Source organism: Amblyomma americanum, chromosome 4 (genome assembly GCF_052857255.1).
Source record: "Amblyomma americanum isolate KBUSLIRL-KWMA chromosome 4, ASM5285725v1, whole genome shotgun sequence".
NCBI lineage: Eukaryota > Metazoa > Arthropoda > Arachnida > Ixodida > Ixodidae > Amblyomma > Amblyomma americanum.
The window spans coordinates 17,510,119-17,531,246 of NC_135500.1; the positions used below are offsets into that span (position 1 = coordinate 17,510,119).

At 48.7% G+C, this 21,128-nt stretch overlaps 1 protein-coding gene across 2 annotated transcripts in view; it reads right to left on the reverse strand.

Annotated features, from left to right (window-relative positions):
* Nucleotides 1-21,128, reverse strand: part of LOC144127807 (uncharacterized) — a 1,292,097-nt gene that overhangs the window by 1,045,658 nt on the left and 225,311 nt on the right. For both annotated transcript variants that reach the window (XM_077660737.1, XM_077660738.1), the window contains exon 12: nt 1,446-1,505. In XM_077660737.1, coding sequence (XP_077516863.1) covers nt 1,446-1,505 — 60 coding nt within the window. The remainder of the gene's footprint in view (nt 1-1,445; nt 1,506-21,128) is intronic.

Genomic DNA, 21,128 nt, shown 5'->3' on the forward strand with positions numbered 1-21,128 from the left:
TATACAACGCCTTATTTTTATCTACACTTAATTATTGTCATCTTGCATGGGCCACCGCATCTAAAGAAAATATTCATAACCTAACAACATGTCAAAATACAGGCAATTATAGCCATTGGGAATATTTCATACCTGGATCATGCGTCCGCATACTTCGCATCCTCTTGCATACTTCCAATTGAAACCTTGTACTCATTCCGCCTTATCTGCCAGTACAAGACTGCTGTTCGCACTGAGAATCACTATTTTCTTCAACTATTCAACCTTGCCACCCGCAGTCATAGCCACAACACCAGACAAAATAATTCGTGGGTCGAACGTTTCTGCCGCACAACATATAGCAATCAATCTTTATCGTTTCACATCGTCGTCCTCCTGAACACTTTTAGTCGCGTTGGTGTTGATGCAAACAAAGAATCTACACGCTCACTTTTCAAAAAATTAGATCGTAGTGCATTCCCTTTCTGTTAGTTTCCGCACCATTGTCTCTGCTTTCATTTCTTACCTTTCGCTGCGCTATGCCCAATTGTCTGATTCATATCCATTTCATTTTACTTTTATATTGTACAGCTAACGTTATTTCTTGCTTATATATAGTAGTAACTACGTCTTTTATCGCGTGCATTGTATTATTTTAGCCGCTGACTTTTTGCACCTCATGTATAAAGTCCCGACATAACTACTGTATCTTATATCTAGCGCATTTATTTCACTACAGTAATTACGCCACAAAGCTTTAATAGAAGCTTTCGTCACATGCGCTCAAGCAATAAATGTATCCATTTGCTAGTCAGAGCTTGCGTGTCTGTTCTCTTCCGTGCCGTTCTTATGCGCTATGTTCGTTCATAATGTTCAGCCAAAACTCGCCAAACAACTTACCTTTACACAATGTACAGTACATCAGCCAAGCGAACGTGCCTAGAGGTCGTCACAGGTGAAAGTATTTTACAGAGCAGAAGAGGTTCAAAGAAAAGAAAAGAAACCCATCATTCACGGAAAGCGAATATCAGAGTAGCAGCGGCAGCCCTACAACCGGCGGCCGCGAAGCAAAGATGACGAGGCGGCGCCGAGGTCCAAGCGCAGAGCGAGATTATCAGCCAGGAGACGTTGCAATATTGCTTTAAAAGTCACGAAAACACGGCTGCAGACAGGACGAGCGCCCTTGTCGCAGCGTCCTGTCTTGAGTATGTGCTTTTCCATGTCTCGGTTGAAGGTGTGATCCCGTTTGCCGCCCGGCGACTTTTTCGCAGTCTTGCGATGCAACTGGTTTCGTTTGTGGCTTCGCGTCCTTGATATCGTTCAAGTGGCTTGCCACCATTGATAGGTGTGGTTACCTCCCCAACGAGAGCGCGAACAGCCACTTTGAGGCTGTCTACGCGTCAGGTTGCGGGCCGATCGAAGAAAGCCGCTTGCGGACGAAAGCTCGAAAAAAAAAAAAAACAGACCTGAACCCGGTCCTCGGTGCAGCTGACCACTGTGTCGACGACAGAACCGCCGACGACTACCTGCGCGTGAAATAGAGTGAAACATTTTAGCGAACAACGTTTTCAAATGACACAATTTCTTTCAGAAATACTGCCAGCTTTCACGGAAGAGAGGAGTTGGATTATAAAAAAGGAAAAAATATATAGCATAAAAGTAAGACAACAGCTAAAGAAGACGTGACCATAGAACGGGATAAAATGACCTGGACATGGGCACGCTGTCTGTATAGCAAGTGTGACGACCGGGCGTATATAAAACATACAAAGTGAGAAGACAGAAAAAAGAAAATAAGCATACATATGAAATGAAGAGCCTGTCCTTCCTTATAATAAACTGCACATCTCCAACCAAAAAAATTTAATTTTAAACCCAACGTTTCGAACCAGGCTCGGCTCCTTCATCAGGGGTGACTGAGGGCAGTAGCTAGCGCCTTTAAGTACGGAGGGGAGGAGGGGGCCAAAGGAACGAAAGCTGTGATGCGAAAGGCGTGGGGGAGGGGCAGGAACGGGGGGGGGGTGAAGGCTGTGAGTCACGTTGTCGCACTGTGGGGAGGCGGTCAATGACGACTTTTTTTCGTTGAGTTGAAGAGTGATATCCCTGGGCATACACTGGGGGCAAGTTTTATCTAGAGAGCGTTAAGGAGCTCGTGTCGCAGAAAAGCCGCTGTCGTCGGCGTCTCTGGCCGTGAGCGAAAAATGGCGCATCTCGGTGGACACCTGAACCGCGCCGTAAGGGAAGGGATTTTCCTTCCCTTACATAAACATAAAAACGACGTCCGCAACTTCGCAAGAGAGCGCAATCCTGTAGCCGAACATTCCAAGGACTCAGACCACAGAATCAACTTGGAAGAAACCAGCATCCTCGGAGCCGAAACGAATTACCACAAAAGGCTCCTTCTCGAATCCTGGCACATCCAAGCCACCCCGAACATCAACCGCACAAAAGGAAACCTGTTCCCAGTATATGCAAAGGGACTTGGCTCTCCAACTCAAAGAAAAAAGTTACCAGTGACTGCCTCCCCCCCCCCCCCCCCCCCCTCACGCCTTTCGCATCACAGCTTTCATTCCTTTGACCCCCTCCTCCCCTCCATACTTAAAGACGCTGGCTACTGCCCGGAGTCACCCCTGATGTTGGAGCCCAGCCGGCTTCGAAACGTTGGGTTTAAAATAAAAGTTTTTTTGGTTGGAGATGTGCAGTTTTTATAAGTCCTTAAACCCAACCAGGCAGGCAAATGTGTCGAAATGTTAGTTTTTTTTGTGTGCTTCCTTTCTCATCCCCTGTCGCAGCATGAAAAAAAGTGGTAGGCGTTTGACGTGGCTAAACCACGAAGTCCGTGTTTATCTGTGCTTATCGAGAAGGATTCCACCCTTACAACATGGAGGGCGGTAAATTGTGAGAACCAACGACAACCAAGAGATACTCAGGCGAAGTGCAGCTATTTCTGCTTGAGTAAAAGGAATACTGATTTCAGAAACGGAGCAAAAATCTTCAACAAAGACTATGATTCCTCCTCATCTTCGTTGTAGACGAGTGTAAGAATATACTTGGTAACCTGGCAACGAGAAATGTGATAACACAGCTGACGAAGCCTTCACTTCCGTGATAGCAACAACGTCAAAACTTGAATGAAAAGGGAGAGGTAGCGCACAAAAATGGTCCCAGTGTTTCCGTTCACTGCGAGTTTAAACGTGAGCAAACTGAAAACAATAGTCAGTGTGATGCTGAAGAACCTTCCGGACTTCAGGAAAATGGAAATATTTCATGAAACCAATGTCAGATATGATTATATTAGTATTTCAAGATCCGAAACATCTAGATGCGAATGAGAGGTGCGCCTTCTGGCTGTTTTGCCCGGACCTTCCCATTTTTTGTCCATATGAGCCCAAAACCCTTTTCCCCGCAGACCCGGTCCCGGTCCCCGCAGACATAGCCCCGTAAAGCTTTCGCTTTAATAAGCTTGAGCTAACGAGACTCACGCTACAGATTGATAGTAGTAGCAAGGCCAATAGTCTGGAGCTAGTTTTGTCCGTGAAAGTTCACAAGACCAACATTTCTTTGCGCGCCATTGTCACGGAGCGGGGAACATGGCAGAAGGCAGCGGGCTCCTCTTTGGAGGTGAGGGTAAACCTCTTATATGAGGGCGTTCATTTTTGGGAGGAACTCAGAAAATGACACTGACTTTTTGAAAGAGCATGTTCGAATGTGATTCAAAGTTTTTTCGATCGACCTAAAATACATTCTTTATTCGCTGCCGCACAAAGGTCTTCTGCACTGTGTCGAGGAGTGTATCCATTCGTTTCATCCTGTTCAGTTGCAGAACTCGCCTGGTTTAAGCGTAAGCGGCTTTCTAGAATTGCTTTCTATGTGTCTTCAGTTTACAGTTGTGCCATGGTACGGTGGCATCTTCATACAGAAAGAAGGTGCATATACGTGGTCGAGCATCGGCCCCATCCTCAGCGACCTCTTTTCAGGGTCGCTGACAAGGCCTTGGCCGGCTCTCTTATTGCGCAAAGGCACTTAAAAAACATTTCGGTGCGTAGATTACTTTTGGCAGTATTAAACTTGTACTTGAAGACAAAGTGTCGCGCACTTTTGCCATATTTAAGACGGCTCTGAATCCGTTTGTTTTAACCCACGATGTTCCCGATGGTTCTTCCCTAAGATTCCTGGACTTGAGGCTTGCGTGTTCGGGTTGACAAGTTTGCTGGGTGTACGAACCACGAGGCTGCGCACACCAAGCTCGTGAAAAGGGGCATCGTGAAAAACTGTCTTTGCAATGCCCTAATAAAATCATGCGCACACTTGGTGGACCAAACGTTCTCCAGGCACACTAATCGACTAAAGTCGAGCGGCTATCCCGCCCACCTGCTTTGTGCTGTGGTTGATGTCATGCTCAAAAACCAAGTAGATAACTGCAATAAGGTGGCTGAAGAAAAAAAAACCGTAAAGAAAAGGGTAGCGGCCTTGCCATACATCCAGTCATTGTCCCACAGTATTATGAAGACTGCTCGGAGGGCCAATGTAAATTTTATTCTTTCAGCACCCATAAACTGGGCAGGCTTTGTAGGCTGACGAACCAATCTAGAAAGCGAAATGTAGGCTGTCACACACGGCATACCACAGGCATATGTATTGCGTAGAGGGCATCATCTACAAGATACCACGGTCATGTGGCCGGTCCTACGCTGATGAGAGCGGACGATGTGTAAATGATAGGCTGTGTGAGCATGCCAATAATGTACGAGAGCTGCAGGGCAACTCTTGCGATTCACTGTCGTCATTCTGACTTCGAGGGCGCCGGTCACTACGTTCCTGCTTTTGAAAGATGTATTATTATTGACAACCATCCCACTCGGATCACAAGAGACATACTTTAGCCGCTGGAGATAAATAGGACGGGCGGTGACTGTGTAAGCTCCCGAAGAGGAAGACGAAGACGTTTTTCGGCCTACTGTCGCCTCAGCTCTGTTCTTTGCCTAATTTACCTAGTTTTATTTGAGTATTCGAGGACGGCAGCATCTTCAAGGCGGTACTGTCCCTATGGGAAGAGTACGGCTGCTCTGGCGCCGGCAAGCCTAAAGGGACCACGCCAATCTAAGGAGGCTGGCTCGGAAGAGGCGGTCATGGCTTCCCAGGCTGTGGAGCGACCAGAACATGGACTCGACCACCCGTCCAGCCAGACCTCATCGCTTAGTGGGGCTGAGTCAACGATCGTGGACGGTGACGAGTCAGTGACCATTATGGCTGACGTGGACAACGAGAGCCTCAAGTTGGTGAGTCATCGCAAACAAAGAACGGTCGGGATCCCGGTAGTGGTTGAGCTCAAAGAGAAAGGGGTTGATTTAGGAGAGAGGAATCCCATCTTACTTTTCGTGGCCATTCAGTCACTCCTTGGGTCAGCTCCGATTCGTAGTCGGTTCACCATGCACGCGGCTCTTCAGCTGGATGTCTCGACGGAAGAGCAGGTTGACAAGCTCCTGCAGAGCTCTCAGTTTTTTGGCATCAAAATTAACGTGCGGTTGCCCCATTCCTACACGAAGAACGCCTGTGTTATTAAGAGTGTACCAAAGTGGTATTCAGAACGCGACCTACTTGATTATTTGAAACCACAAGGTGCTCTGCGCGTGAAACGATTTGTGCGTCGTGTGGAGTCTCCAGGAAAAAAAATGGGCTGTGAAACCTACCAACTCTATTGTGTTGACATTCGCTCCCAACTCAGAACGCCCTGATAAAATTGATCTGGGATTCACAAAACTCGCAGTTGCCGACTTCACTGAAGCTCCTCCACGGTGTTTTAGATGCCAACGTTTTGGGCACGTGGTCATAGTTTGCACAAAGAGTCGACGCTGTAAGCGGTGCGGAGGCGACCACCACTTTAAAACCTGCAAGGCCGATTTTGCTTTCGCCAATTGCGGTGGTGATCATCCAGCGAGTTTCGGAGGCTGCCCCTTCCGTGTGAGCGCTCTGCACCGTCGAATCTCGTTTATTGCTGGTTCCAAAACCCACCCGACTGAGACGCCTGTCCCACGATTGGACGATTTCCCAGTGTAGGAGTCTGATGATGCTGCATTACCCAAAAATGTCCATAAGGGACCTGTGTCCAGCAAGACGCCAAGGTCCATTGCGTGCGAGTCTGTTGTTCGACCTCCAGCAAAAAGTGTCCATGTTCCTGAGTGACCGGATCACAGCCGGACTCGACGGCAAGGGGGACTCTCATATGCACAAAGACAAAAAAAAAACAGCTACTGCAGGCAAGAGTGTGTCTCCGTCGGCATCTTTTGTCGATGTTGTGAGTGCGTTGCGCAAAATAAGGAGCTCAAAAATGAAGGTATCTCTGACCTTCTTCATGTTTTGTTTGGGGCCCTGCGTTCACATGTTCCAGCGATGGCGCCTGGTAACCTGAAGAACTTCCTATAGCTGGTGCTTTCTTTTGTGTCCCTAATTACCACTTTCGTCACGAACTTCCTTGCGATCTAATGTGGGTGGGGTTGAACCTCAAGGGTCTAATATGCACCGAAAAGTGCCGTTTATATTGCAATTGAACTGCGCTGGGATTTCAAGTCGGTTAGCTGAACTAAAATTATTCTTCAAAGAGACTTGTGTTCCAGTATTGGCCCTGTCAGAAGCTGGCCTGCCAAGCGGGAGATGTTTGACTGGATATGTCGCCCATAAAAACTGCAGCATTAAGTCATTTCCTGCAGGAAGTACTGCGCTTTACATAAGAAGAGAAATTCCACATGTTTCTCTAAGCGTTGCCGATCTTTGCACGGATGACATTGAGGTAGCGGCTGTGAGAATACAGCTCGGCTCTCGAACCCTTTCTATTGCATCCGTGTACGTGTCTTCCGGAAGAAGGTAGCATTAGATTTGTTTCTACAGCAGCTCTGTGACCGCTGCCCAGCACCTAGAATCATCTGCGACGATTTCAATGCCCATCATGCCGTTTGCGGTGACAGGAACACGGATTCCCGTGGACGCAAACTTGTAGAGGTTATTGACAGTTTGGACCTGTGTGTTGCCAATGACGGAAGCCCCAGTTTTTTCCGGCCTCCAGCCTCTGCGACAGCTATAGACCTGACACTGCATTCACCTGACGTCCTGACCTGCAGCGCCTGACCACATGGGAAGTGATCACTATCAGAATTTTGTGTTTGCTGCCGATGGTTCTGAAATTAGCAATGTGGTAAACTGGGACAAGTACAGTGAGCACCTAGAACGTGTTTTGGGTGATGTTATTGACAAAATGATTTCTAGTAAGCTGGCAGCAGCTACGGCGGTCAAATTACGTGTTCATTTTCCCGTCCCGGATTTAAAACTCAGGAACCTTTGCGCAGCGAGAAGAAGGGCGGAGCGTCAACTTACGCGGAAGAAAGACGACAGGAACTTGAAGGCGACCTTTAATAGGCTGAATTCTGCGATTTGATGGCACACGAAAAAGCTCTACAGGTTGCAATGGGCCTCATTCTGCGCTAGTTTGACTGTGTTCTCACCGATGACGAGAATATGGCGAGTCATTGGCAGCCTTGCCGGAGAATCTCGCCCTTCGAAGCCTTTTGAAGCTTTCGCAATACGCAAGAAAAACCTATTGCGTGCTTGGCAGAGGAATTTGCAGACGCACTCGTTCGTGCTAATTCTGCAATGGATATATATACACCACCTGCTTCCTCCAGGTCTATCATGGACGTCCCGTTCACGCTTCGTGAGCTTCAGACTGCGCTAAGTGGCCTGCGGCGCCGGTGTGCACCAGTTCCCGGCGGCATCACCAATAAAATGCTGAATAATCTTCGCTTGGAACTCAGGAAGTAGCTCCTAAACTTCATCAATCGAATTTGGGAGACTGGCGATGTTCCTCCGTCGTGGAAGGTGGCCCATGTAGTTCCAGTACTGAAGCCTGGCAAAGACATGACGGACCTTGCCTCGTATCGCCCTGTGTCAGTGACCCCCTGTGTAGCTAAGTTGATGAAGAAGCTGCTAAATGAACGCTTATCGTTGTGGCTTGAAGACAGCAAGGAACAACCAACATCTATGGCAGGATTCCGCCGAGGTTTTAGTGCCCAAGATAGCGTTTTAGACTTGGTCAGTCACATTGAACACCAGAGAGCTTTCGGTCTTTTCACCGTAGCCATTTTTCATGACGTTGCGAAAGCTTACGACAACGTGCTTCAGAGCTCAATTCTAAGCACATTGCAAGGCATGGGCATACAGGGCCATAAGTTAAGATTCATTTACAAGTTTATAACTGATCGCGCGGTTCGTGTACGGTTAGGAAGTACCTTAAGCACCGAAAGGGTTCTAACACGAGGTGTGCCTCAAGGAAGTGTTCTTTCCACCACGCTCTTTAACGTCGTAATGGCTGGCCTTCCCGATTCGTTGCAAAAAAAAAAAAAAATTGCAGGCAAGTGCGTATGTCAATATATGGTGACGACATATGTATTTGGATTACTGGCTACCAACACAAGCGATTAGCCCAGATAGCTCGACAGGCTCTACTTGCGGTACAAGCTTACCTTCAAGGTGTGGGATTGTCTCTGTCAGTGGAAAAATCCGGCTTAATAATAATAATAATAATAATAATAATTGGTATTTTGGGGAAAGGAAATGGCGCAGTATCTGTCTCATATATCGTTGGACACCTGAACCGTGCCGTATGGGAAGGGATAAGGGAGGGAGTGAAAGAAGGAAGAAATTGGTGCCGTAGTGGAGGGCTCCGGATGAATTTCGACCACCTGGGGACCTTTAACGTGCACTGACATCGCACAGCACACGGGCGGCGGCTGCGTTTTTATGGAGGAAAAACGCTAAGGCGCCCGTGTGCTGTGCGATGTCAGTGCACGTTAAAGATCCCCAGGTGGTCAAAATTAATCTGGATGTTTCCAGGTGTAAGGAGACCTCAAGCGCGGTTGCAGATAAACCTCGGTCACTCTTGCGTCCGTCAATTCAGCCACACGCGTTTCCTGGGCGTCATTATTGACTCCCGTCTACAGTGGCGAAAAGCTGTAAACGCGATTGTTTCGTCTATATCTTCGCGTCTCGGTGTGATCCATAGAATTGCACGTGAGCAATAGGGAAACCATTCTTATTCAATGGTCAAACTTCATGAAGCGCTGGTGGCTAGTCGCATAATGTATCAATTACCTTTAATTTCCCCTTCGGCATCACAGCTTGAACGTCTCTAAGTTGTCCACAGAAAGGGCCTAAGAAGAGCCATTGGAGTTTCTCAGGCGGCTGCGAATAAGGCAGTACTTCATGAGTCTCTATCGAAACCTCTTAGCCTTATCGCTTCTCAGAGACGGCTAATGCATCTTGGCCGCCTAGGAGAGACGGTAGCTGGGCGATCCCTTCTCCAGCGGCTCTGCAAGATATATGAGTCGAAGGCTTACGTTGCACTCAATACTCTTAGTTTATTAGGCCTTAATGCCCGAAGGCAAAGGAAACGGTTGAAACCCCCCTGATCTTTTCTGACCCTCGACTGTAAGGTCACAATTCCCCATGTGAGCGCAAAGCGCAGCTCTCCTTTGGCAGCAACGCGTTCGCTCGTACTTGAACATTTGGAAACAATATGCCCGCCATCTTGAAATTTTCACGGATGGTTATGTGGACAAGATCAAACAAGCTAGCGCAGCGGCTTTTTATATTCCTTCTTTGGACTGTAAGTGGCCCGTACGCTTTACTGCTCTCGTATCCTCCACAACGGCTGAAAGTGTTGCTATTGAGGCGGCTTTACGGAAGTTAGGGTCTTGTCCGGCTCAATCTATTCTCATCCTAACTGATTCAAAATCTGGCCTTCAGAGGTCAAAGCGCGGATTCCCTACGGATGCCTTGTCTATAAGCTCTCTGCGCTTGGTGCAGAATCTGCACAGCAGAGGCTTTATATTTCCAATGGGTGCCCTCTCACTTAGGATTCAACGGTAATGAGGTGGCAGACAATCTCGCCCATAAAGCTCTCTCAAGGAATCCATCAAAAAAAGTACCTCAAGATTGAAAGAGTCGCTACAGGAAAACGGTGCTCGATCATTTGAGTACCCTGTGGAGTGCGTCCCACAAGCCATGTGTGACCAAGGGACTGAGAAGATCCCAGGCGACTCTACTAAATCGAATTCGCATGGCCTCTGCTCGCACTCCTGCCTGGATGCGTAAGACGGGCATAGCATCGTCTCCGATCTGTTCTTTATGTGGTGTGTGCCGGGGTATCGAACATTATATTATGTACTGCCCAGAGTACAATTCGGAAAGGTATGTGATGGTCGCTTCCTTCAAGTAGACAGGAACCCGTTACAGTACAGTTCAGGACATTGTCTACCCGAGTGGAAACCAGACATGCAGAAGGAGGCTGCACGCCTTCTTTTAGCATTTCTGCAGGACACGGATCTTGTTTCTAAATGGTTACAGCAGAAACGGACTATGGCCTACTGTGATTGAATGTGTGCGTAGATGGTGTCTTCTGGAGTGGACTGCGTTTTACTGTGAGTGAATGTGTGTATGGAGTGTGGCACTACAATGGCCTATGTTCTACTGTGACTGAATATGTGCATAAATGGTGACTTCTGGAGTGGACTGTGCGGAGTGATTGTGTGCATAAATGGACTGCGGGAGAGGAATGTGTGCTATTATAAGAGACTGTGCGCATAGGGGGGGTTGATGAGACAGGCTTTGGGACATTATTAACATAGAAGGGACGCTACGGTGGAGCAATTGCTGACAGAATAAGCAAGGCTAACGCCACCTGTAGCATTCAACACCTATACTCAACTCAACTCAACTGTGTAAGTCGCGCTGTCACAAGAGAGATAAAATATCTTTGTCCCAAACGCATGACTGCTTGCTTGAATTTGGTGTTATAAGCCATTTGTTGTTTTCTTGTTTTTAATTGCCTTTACTTTCCCCTGCGTATCATGTTCCTAATCTTATTTATTAGTAGAAAATTTAGTTATTTTTTCGAAAATCGCAGAAAAATTATCATTGTATAAAATTACCAGTAGAGTAATGCCATGGATCAAACAGTACCCTCATTTAAGAAAAAAGGTGGTAGTTAGTGGTGAAATATCGGACACTTGCTGTAACCTGAGGTGTCCCACAAGGGTCACTTTTAGGACCACTTTTGTTTGTAGTTTTTATAAATGACATTTTCGCTGGTGTACCGTCTACACTGGGATTGTTCGCTGATGACTGTGTTTTATACCGAACTGTTGCTAATCCTGCTGACCGTGATTCTCTACAATGTGACCGTGACAGAATTTGTAATCATCATCATCATCATCATCATCATCAACCTTACTACGCCCACTGCAGAGTAAAGGCCTCTCCCATGTCTCTCCAATTAACCCTATCTTTTGCCAGCTGAATCCACCATTTGCCTGCAAACTTCTTAACTTCTTAATCTTAGCCTCCACGTTTCTGCCCCGCAGGTGAGTACCGGTAAGATTAAGCTGTTGTACACTTTCCTCTTGAGGGAAATTGGTAAACTGCCACTCACGGTCTGCGAGAATTTGCCATATGCGCTCCACCCCATTCTTATCCTTCTAGTTATCTCCCTCTCATGAACCGGATCAGCTGTTACTACCTGCCCTAAGTAGACGTATTCCGTCACAACTTCTAGGTTCTCGCTGCTACTTGTGAACTGTTGTTCCCTTGCTAAGCTGTTGAACATTACCTTGGTTTTCTGCATGTTAATGTTTAGACCCATCGATCTGCTCTGCCTGTTCAACTCATTGATCATGATTTGCAGTTCATCTCCTGAGTGACTCAGCAAGGCAATGTCATCAGCAAATCGCAGATTATTTAGGTATTCTTCATTTATTCTTATTCTCAACTGTTCCCAATTCAGGCCTCGAAATACCTCCTGTAAACATGCGGTGAACAGCATTGGCGAGATCGTGTCTCCTTGCCTGACGCCCTTCCTTATTGGAATTGTATTGCTGACTTTATGGAGGACTATAGTAGCTGTGCAGTTGCTATATATATATCTTCCAGTATTTTGGCATAGGGCTCTTCTACCCCCTTATTACGCAATGCCTGTATGACTGCTGAGGTTTTCACTGAGTCGAATGCTTTCTCGTAATCAATGATAGCTATATATAGAGGTTGGTTATATTCTGCGCATTTCTCTATCATCTGATTGATAGTGTGAATATGATCTATTGTGGAATATCCTTTACGAAAGCCTGCCTGATTATTTGGTTGATGAAAGTCTAACGTTGCCCTGTCTCTATTAGCGATTACCGTAGTAAATACTTTGTAGGCAACGGATAGTAAGCTGATCGGCCTGTAATTTTTCAAGTCCTTGGCGCCTCCCTTCTTATGAATTAAGATAATGTTTGCATTCTTCCAAGCTTCTGGTACAGTCTAGGTCATAAGGCATTGCGTATACAGGGTGGCTAGTTTTTCTAGCACGATGTCCCCTCCATCCTTCAACAGATCTGCTGTTACCTGATCCTCCCCAGCTGCTTTTCCCCATTTCATTGCTTCTAAGGCTTTCTTTACTTCATCTTTCGTTACTGGCGGGATGACGCATTGCTGTGCACTGCTGTGTTTCTCATTAGCGCTCTGATTACATTGGCTACTGTACAGGTCTGTGTAGAACTCTTCGGCTACGTTAACTATCTTATCCATATTGCTAATGACATTGCCCTGCTTGTCTCTTAATGCATCTGGTTTTTACCTATGCCTAGTTTCCTCTTCACTGCTTTTAGGCTACCTCCGTTCTTTAGAGCTTGCTCGAGTCTCTCCATATTAAACTTCCTTATGTCGGCTACCTTGCGCTTATTTATTAACTTTGATAGCTCCGTTAGTTCTATTCTATCGGTAGGGTTAGACGCCCTAATGCTTTGGCGCTTCTTAATCAGATTTTTCGTCACCTGAGATAGCTTCCCGGTATCCTTTCGAAATGTCCTACCGCCTACTCTACTGCGCACTTCGTAATTATTGATGTCAGATTATCGTGCATTGAATGAACATATAGATCGTCTTCCTCAGTTAAAGCCGAATATCTGTTTTGCAGCGCTATCCTAAACTCCTGTGCTTTCCCTCTTACGGCTAACTCGTTAATGGACTTCCTCTTCACTAGCTTCTTCCGTTCCCTCTTCAAGTCCAAGCTAATTCTAGACATTACCATTCTGTGGTCGCTACAACGCACCTTTCCAAGGACGGCCACATCCTGAATGATGCCAGGTTTAGCGCATAGTATGAAGTCGATTGCATTTTTAGTTTCACCATTGGGGCTCTTCCAGGTCCACTTCCTGTTTTCTCGTTTGCGGAAGAAGGTATTCATGATCCGTAAATTATTTCTATCCGCGAATTCGACTAATAACTCTCTCCTTCTATTTCCAGAGCCTATCCCATAGTCACCTACCGCGTGGTCGTCAGCGTGCTTCTTGCCCACCTTCGCGTTGAAGTCGCCCATCAGTACAGTGTACTGCGATTTTACTTTATTCATTGCCGATTCTACGTCCTCATGGAAACTTTTAACCGTCTGGTCATCATGGCTGGATGTGGGTGCGTAGGCCTGCACCACTTTCAGCTTGTACCACCTATTCAGCCTAATTACTATAGCTGCTACCCTCTCGTTAATACTATAGAACTCCTCTACGTTGCCAGCTATATCCTTATTAATGAGGAATCCCACACGTAGCTCTCGTCTATCCTCTAATCCGCGATAGCACAGTATGTGTCCGTCCTTTAGTACTGTATACGCCTCACCTGTCCTCCTAACTTCGCTAAGCCCTATCACATCCCATTTAAATCGCACTAGTTCCTCGAACAGCTCTGCTAGGCTAGCCTCACTAGATAAAGTTCTAGCGTTAAACGTTGCCAGGTTCAGATTCCAATGGCGGCCTGTCCGGAGCCAGAGATTCTTACCACCCTCCGCTGCGTCACAGGTCTTACCGCCGCCGTGGTCAGTTGCTCCGCAGCCGCTGGGGACTGAGGGCCGAGGGTTAATTGGTTTGATCATAGAAGGTTGTGGCCAAGTACTACACCAGGGTGGCCAAATCCTGCTCTGGTGAGAGAGTGCGTTGTCGGTTCTGGTCACCGAGATCAGGCCGCACTCCAGGCCTGGTTATGCAATTCCATCGACACGCGGATTTTTTTAAAACCCGGTGGAGAATTGCGCGGCACCAGGATTTGAACCCCGGTCCTCTTGCACGCGAGGCGGATGTTCTACCTCTACGCCATCGCTGCATCCCCATAAATGGACCATGCATATTAATCTCCGGAAAAGTGGCCATATTTGTTTTACTTAAAAAAGATCACGTTGCAAATTTCTTTACAGCATTAACTCAGTGCATTTGTTGTCTCTCACTGAATACAAATATCTTGGTATGTATTTAACTAAGCTGTGTTGGCACAGGCACATTAATTACATAACCGCAAAAGCAGGTCGAGTTCTGAGTTTCTTACGCAGGAGTGCTAAGAGTTTTCTTTTAAAAACTAAAGATTTGCTATACACAACTAACGTAAGGCCTCTACTAGAGTATGCGTGCACAGTGTGGGACCCTAAAACTAGAAAAGATGTTGATAAATTAGAAAAGGCCCAAAACCTAGCTGTTCGTTTTGTTTTAAATAATAAAGCAGAAGTTTCAGTGTCTCGGCAGCGCAGAAGTCATTAGGACGAGTTTCACCTCAGTAACGCAGATACGTACTTAAGCTGAAATTCATCAGTAATATATATTCTAAAAAAGGTAATGGGCGGGAATATAATATATTTCCGCCAGAATATATATCTGCAAAAAGGGACCACACTTTGAAAGTGAAATAAAAAAATGCAGAACTGATTTACTGAAAATGTAATTTCTCGAACACAATAAATGAATGAAATAAATTGCCCCAGGAAGTCGTTTCAACAAAACATTGTGACTCCCATAAATAGGCGATGCCTAGTCTATTTGGCCGCCATCTAGGTCGGCATCGCTGAGTACGCAGAAGATGAGGAAAACGAGGTGGTTGGTTTCGTCTCGTGCTCGGCAAGCGGACCCAGCTGGTTTCAGTCGCCAGTCGTGGTCTGAATAAACCCCTGGTCGTAACATCTTGGTGGAGGTGCGGGGTATACAGGTTCCCCGAAGACGGATCCCCTGCTTCACCGTCGCTCGAGTCGTCGCATTGCTGGTCTACGGCCTTCTGTGCCCATGATGTCCCTGGACGGCGACGCTCCGAGGTCTGTGCACAGCAGTTCTTGGCAGCCTTACCGGGAGCCACGGTCGTTCGCGGGTTCATCCAGCGACAATGTCGATGAATGGCTCACCCACTACCAATGGGTGAATCGCTACAATAACTGGAACTCCCCCGCCCGACTTGCCAACGTCGTCTTTTCCCTAACCGACAAGTCCCTAACGTGGTATGGCAGCCACGAGGATTTGTTCACGACATGGGACTGGTTTGTAGAGGAGCTCAAAGAGTGTTTAAGTGACTCAGTTGCGAAAAAGAAGCGGGCTGAACAAGCGCTTGCGCAGAGGGCTCAGCCTCCCGGTGAGACATGTACGAAGTACATTGTCTATCCTGCCATGACACAAGAGGGCGAAGTTGGCCCTTAATTAAGGATTGGCCGAAGACGTCTATAATTTTCTTACCGGAAAAGAAAGCCGCGAGTCTGTGTCTGACGTCATCCAGCACTGTCGGATGTTTGAGAGATTGAAAATGGGTCGCAGCACGCCGAAATTCGGACGTTTGGCCGGGTGACGGCGGTGGCAGCTGTAGACACACCATCGTCATGTGATCCGGCCTCCACAGTCCGCCAGATCGTTCGCGAAGAGTTGACAAGGTCGCTGGAACTTACTAAGAATTCCTCAGCGCTCCCTCCTGAGTATCCCACGCGCCCTCCTTCGCCAGCCGCCGTTAATATGGCAGACGTTGAGGAGCACCGCGTACCCCGAGGGCTGCGGCCGAGCAGCGTACAGCGATCGCCCCCGCACCACCGGTCCCGTTTTTCCCAGCCCATGTCGGCCACATACGACGAGCACTACCGGCCCAGTACTCCGTATGATTGCCGGCGCAGCCTGCTCATGATCCCTCTCTTGTGTGCTACCGCTGCGGTCAGCCCGGTCACATCTCCCGATTTTGTCCCCGCCGTCAGCCATCCCGTTAAGGCTCCTCTACCTATCCTCCGTGGCGTGATTACCAACGTGTTCCTTCTCGATTCCCATCCTACCCGCCTGATTCCGGCAACTCATGGCCTGCACAAATGCGGAATCGTTCGCCGGCATCGGATAGAAGTGTGACACCGCCTCCAGCTTTCCGCACTCGTCGATCTCCATCAGCCCGACGCCGCTCCTCCTCGCCTCCGCCGGAAAACTAGACGGCGGGACCGATGGGGGTGAGGTCCCTGGAAGTCTACCGCCGGAAGAGATACCCCTGCCTCTTGTTATGCTACGGAACAAAATTAATGTGCTAGTGGATGGTGTACCTGTGTTAGCTTTAGTGGATACCGGTGCTACTGTTTCAATTATGAGTGCTGCGTTTAAGTGTCGCCTCGGACGTAAAGTATTGTCTCGATGGGACAAAATGTCCAGTTTGTGGTGTCAGTGGCGAACCGTTGCCTGCAGTTGGAGTGTGTTGTGTTAAGGTTTCCTTGAGTGGTCAAGTTTTCAGCACGGAAATGGCGGTGCTCGCTCGGTCGACGCACGAAGTTATTCTTGGTCTCGACTTTTCGCAGATGCGGGGAGCTAACGTCGACTGTCACACAGGGGAGCTCAGCGTCGGCAAATGTTCCACCACTGGACTTGTGGAAGGCTCGCGCAGTGGAGAGAATGTGTTCTGTGTTACCCGAGACACTGTCGTTCCTCCTTCTTCGGCTGTATGCGTACAGGTTTCCTGCCCCAATACCCCTCTCGACGTGTTTGATGCGAATGTGGAGCCAAACCACTTAAACTGCATGGATAAAAACATCTTGGTTCCTCATTCCATGCTTTCCGTCGCCAACGGACGCACTGCACTGTGGACAATGATTTGTTTTACATAATCGGTAGCTCTTCCTGAAGGCATGCAGCTTGCGTCATGCAGTCACGACTCGCCGGAATCCGTTGCTTTGGTTACCGACGCCTTGGGCGCAGGGGCGCCGGAGTTTTAAGACGAGTCGCAGTTACTTCGCATGATCAACAAATCGCTTTAAACGCATGAGCGCCGTGCTCTGTTGGCAATCCTCCTACGACACCCCACTGTGACTTCTCACAGCACGGCGGCCCATCTTTCATCCCCTCGTCTCAGACCCTGCACAGGGTTGACACTGGCGCCTCACATCCGATCCGACAAAAGCCATACCGACTGTCACTGTCTGAACGCAAGGTGACCAATGAACAAGTGAAGGAGATGCTAACCAAATGTGTTATACAAGCTGACAATAGTGAAAACAGCGCTAAAGAAGAAGCCGGAAAGCGAAACGAGGAAGTGACAGTGTCACTTCCTCGTTTCGCCTTCCGGCTTCTTCTTTAGCGCTGTTTTCACTATTGTCAGAATGGACCAACTAGCCCAGCAAAAAGTTCTGCTAGTGTTATCCAAGGGTCGTCGAGTCCCTGGGCTGCTCCTGTAATTCTTGTTCGGAAGAAAGATGGATCATGGCGTTTCTGCGCAGATTACCGTCGTCTAAATGCCGTCAGAAGCAAAGACGTATACCCGCTCCCTCGATTCGACGATGCCATCGACTGCCGTTTTTTCAGCCTCCTGCTTCTCTTCTATTGTCCTCCGGTCGGGGTATTGGCAAATCCCTATGGATCCCACGGACAAAAATAAATCAGCGTTTATTACGCCTGACGGGCGTTATGAATTTAATGTAATGCCACTCGGCCTTTGTAATGCGCCCGCCACCTTAGAGAGATTTATGGACGCTATACTCCGTGGTTATAACTGGGAAATATGCATGTGCTACCTAGACGATGTTGTTATTTTCGGAAAGACGTTCAGTGAGCACAACGATCGTTTAGCTCCCGTCCTAAAGCTGGCCTTGTGCTTAACTCTAAAAAGTGTCACTTTGGTGCACGTCAAGGGCTAGTGCATGGACACCTCGCAGAAAAGGCCGGCGTCAGACCTGATCCAGCCAAGACTGCAGCTGTCGAGTCGTTCAAGCCACCACAGTCTGTCAAAGAGCTGCGAAGTTTCTTGGGCTCTTGCTCACACTTTCGCCGCTTTTTTCATCGCTTTGAGGACATCGCATACCCCCTGACAGGCCTGCTTCAGAACGATGTGACTTTCAAGTGGACCCCTGAGTGCGACTCCGCCTTCCGCCAACTAAAATTCCTTCTTACGTCTCACCCTGCACTTCGCCACTTCGACCCCTCCGCCCCCACACAGATTCTTACCGACGCCAGCAGTGTTGTACTCGGCGCTATTCTTGTCCAGCGCTCTGGCAATGAAGAGCACGTGGTTGCGTATGCGAGTAACTCGCTCAGTAAGCCGGAGCGCTGTTATACGGTCACCGAGCAGGAATGCTTCGCCGTCGTGTTCGCCATGCAGCGTTTCAGTTCATATCAATATGGACGCCCGTTCACTATCGTCAGCGACCATCATGCTGTCACGAATTGATAACGCGTCCCCGTCTTTCCGAAAGGGAACGCTATCGCGTGCAGATTCTAGCAAGAGAACAAGATAACAAAGAAATCAAAGAAAACAAAACGAAGCCGTATTTGTACTTTAAACGAAAAGGGTCCAATAAAAAACGGACACGAAAACAATAAAAACACACACTCGACACGCGTACAACACTACAGAATAAAAAGAAAGAGTTCACTAGGTACTGAGCGTCCCAGGTGAAGTAGGGATGCCTTGCAGACAGGGCGGAAGCGGGTGGTTGTAGTGCAATGCGTCGCTGGCACTACGTCGAAGGAAGCGACGGAAGAGACCCAGGTGGTAATAGGAGCGGAAAGGAACACAGGGAGACGCCGGTGGTCTCCCGTCAAGAGCCCGAAGAATTTGACAGCAGCGGGAAACACGTAGCCAGGTTCCGTCGACGGCGTCACGAAACGCCGGAGGCTTAAAGCAGGCTATCCAAGAGAGCCTTTCGGCAGCACAAACCTTCAGTCCATCGGCTGCTACCTCCACACTTGCAAAGAACGCAGGAGGCTTGCGTTGGTGATCCAAGGGAGGTCCGCTGCAGTATGGACCCAACCTCCGACGGCTGCCACCTCGAAGCTTGAATGACGCGACCTCCGTAGCGCTGTCCTCCTTTACACCTCGGTTTTCTGAAACGTCAGCTCTCCGCTCCTCGTGCTCGCCACGCTCCCTGTCGCCGTCGCCTCGCACACACCATTCGCACGCGCAGATGCGCGACGCTGGGCTGGCACGCGCTGCGCTCCGCTGTCCGACGCACCGCTGTCGACGCACCGCGTTCAAAAATCCTCCGAATATTTGTTGTGCACCTCACACATGCCCTCTGGTGGCTCGTTAACCTGCGGGACCCGTGCGGGCGCCTTGCACGGAGGGCTGTCCGGCTACAAGAGTGACTACACTGTCGCCAACAAGAGCGGCCGCCAGCAGGCTGACGCGGACTGTGTTTCGCGGTTGCCTTTTCCTGAGACGGAGTCTAACATCGATAATTTCGACTGCTGCGTAACGTCACTATCTTCGTGTTTTCCTGACCGCACTACATTCAAAGCGGAACGGCAGAGAGATTCGACTCCGCGTTCTCTTCTTGCGGACGCTGAAGACACCTCCGGTACTAACCACTTATGCATGCGAAATGGTCTGCTATGGAAGAAAAATTATTCTTCTACGGGCAAGCGCTTACTCCTGGTAGTTCCGAAGAGCCTGTACAACTCCGTCTTACAGGCCATGCATGACGACCCTACATCTGGACATCTTGGGTCGGCAGGCACGCTCCACCGTATCCAGGAACGCTTATATTGGTCGAAAACGCGGGCCACGACTGAGCGGTACGTCGCCAGCTGCACTCAGTGTCAATGATATAAGCGCCCTACTAGCGTTGCATCTGGTCAGCTTCAGCCTGTGACACCACCTGCCGCACCGTTCGAGCAAGTGGGCATAGACCTCCTTGGCCCATTTCCCAAAGCCTATCATGGGAACCGCTGGATAGTGTTTTGTGCTGATTACCTCACTCGGTATTGTGAAACGGCCGCCCTAACCTCGCCTACAGCGTATCATGTGTCCTCGTTTATGCTGCGCTCCATAGTTCTCCGCCATGGACCCCCAAAAGTTATCATCAGTGACCGTGGTCGGCAGCTCACCGTTGACGTGGTGGAGCAGCTTCTCCGTTCCTGCGCATCGCATTTTCGCCATTCCTCGCCTTACCATCCCGAGACGAATGGGCTAACTGAGCGCACGAACCGAACGATCACCAACACGCTGTCAATGCACGTGGACTCAAAACACAAAAACTGGGACACCACCATGAGACTACTGGCTTGAGCCCATCCACGCTACACCCTGGAAGCCGTACTTCCATTTTCTGCCGAGCCTCATGAAGATCCCTTCATTGCCGAGACAGTTTGTCTCGCCGAAGAGGAGGCCCGGCGCCTTGCCCACCTTCGTATCCTCGGGTCTCAAGATTGGTCCAAAGCGCGCTACGATGCCCACCACCGTCATGCGACTGACAACCCTGGTCATTTGGTCTTGTTGTGGCGGCCTGTCCGAAAGTGGGGACTGTCCCAGAAGCTGCTGTGCCACTACGATGGACCCTATGTTATCATTGAGCAAATTAGCGAGGTCAACTACCGCATAGTGCGTCTCACGACAAGCGGCCGTCGTTCTGCACGAACTGAAGTGACTCGTGTTGCCCGGCTGAAGCCGTACCATTCGCGCGGTGTTTTATGATTGGCCCTGCGGGCTTTGGCTGCGTAGGGGGAATTGTGACGCCCATGAAGAGGCGATGCCTAGTCTATTTGGTCGGCATCTTGGTCGGCATCCCTGAATACGCAGAAGAGAGCCCACCTTTTTTCATTTATTTAAGCACCTTACTCATCTCTCACTTCATAGTTTTTATGCCCTGAGGCAATAAACATCCCTTCAAAAAAAGGAGGAGAACGAGGTGTTTGATTGCGTTTCGTGCTCGGCAAGCGGACCCAGCTGGTTTCAGTCGCCCGTCGTGGTCTCAATGAACCCCTGGTCGTAACAATGTAATGAATTGTTTGACGCAGTTCTCTAGTTAGGTGCTTGCGTTTGTATGAAATTATGCTTCTGTGAGTATTCTTTTCTTTTCCTGCCACCAT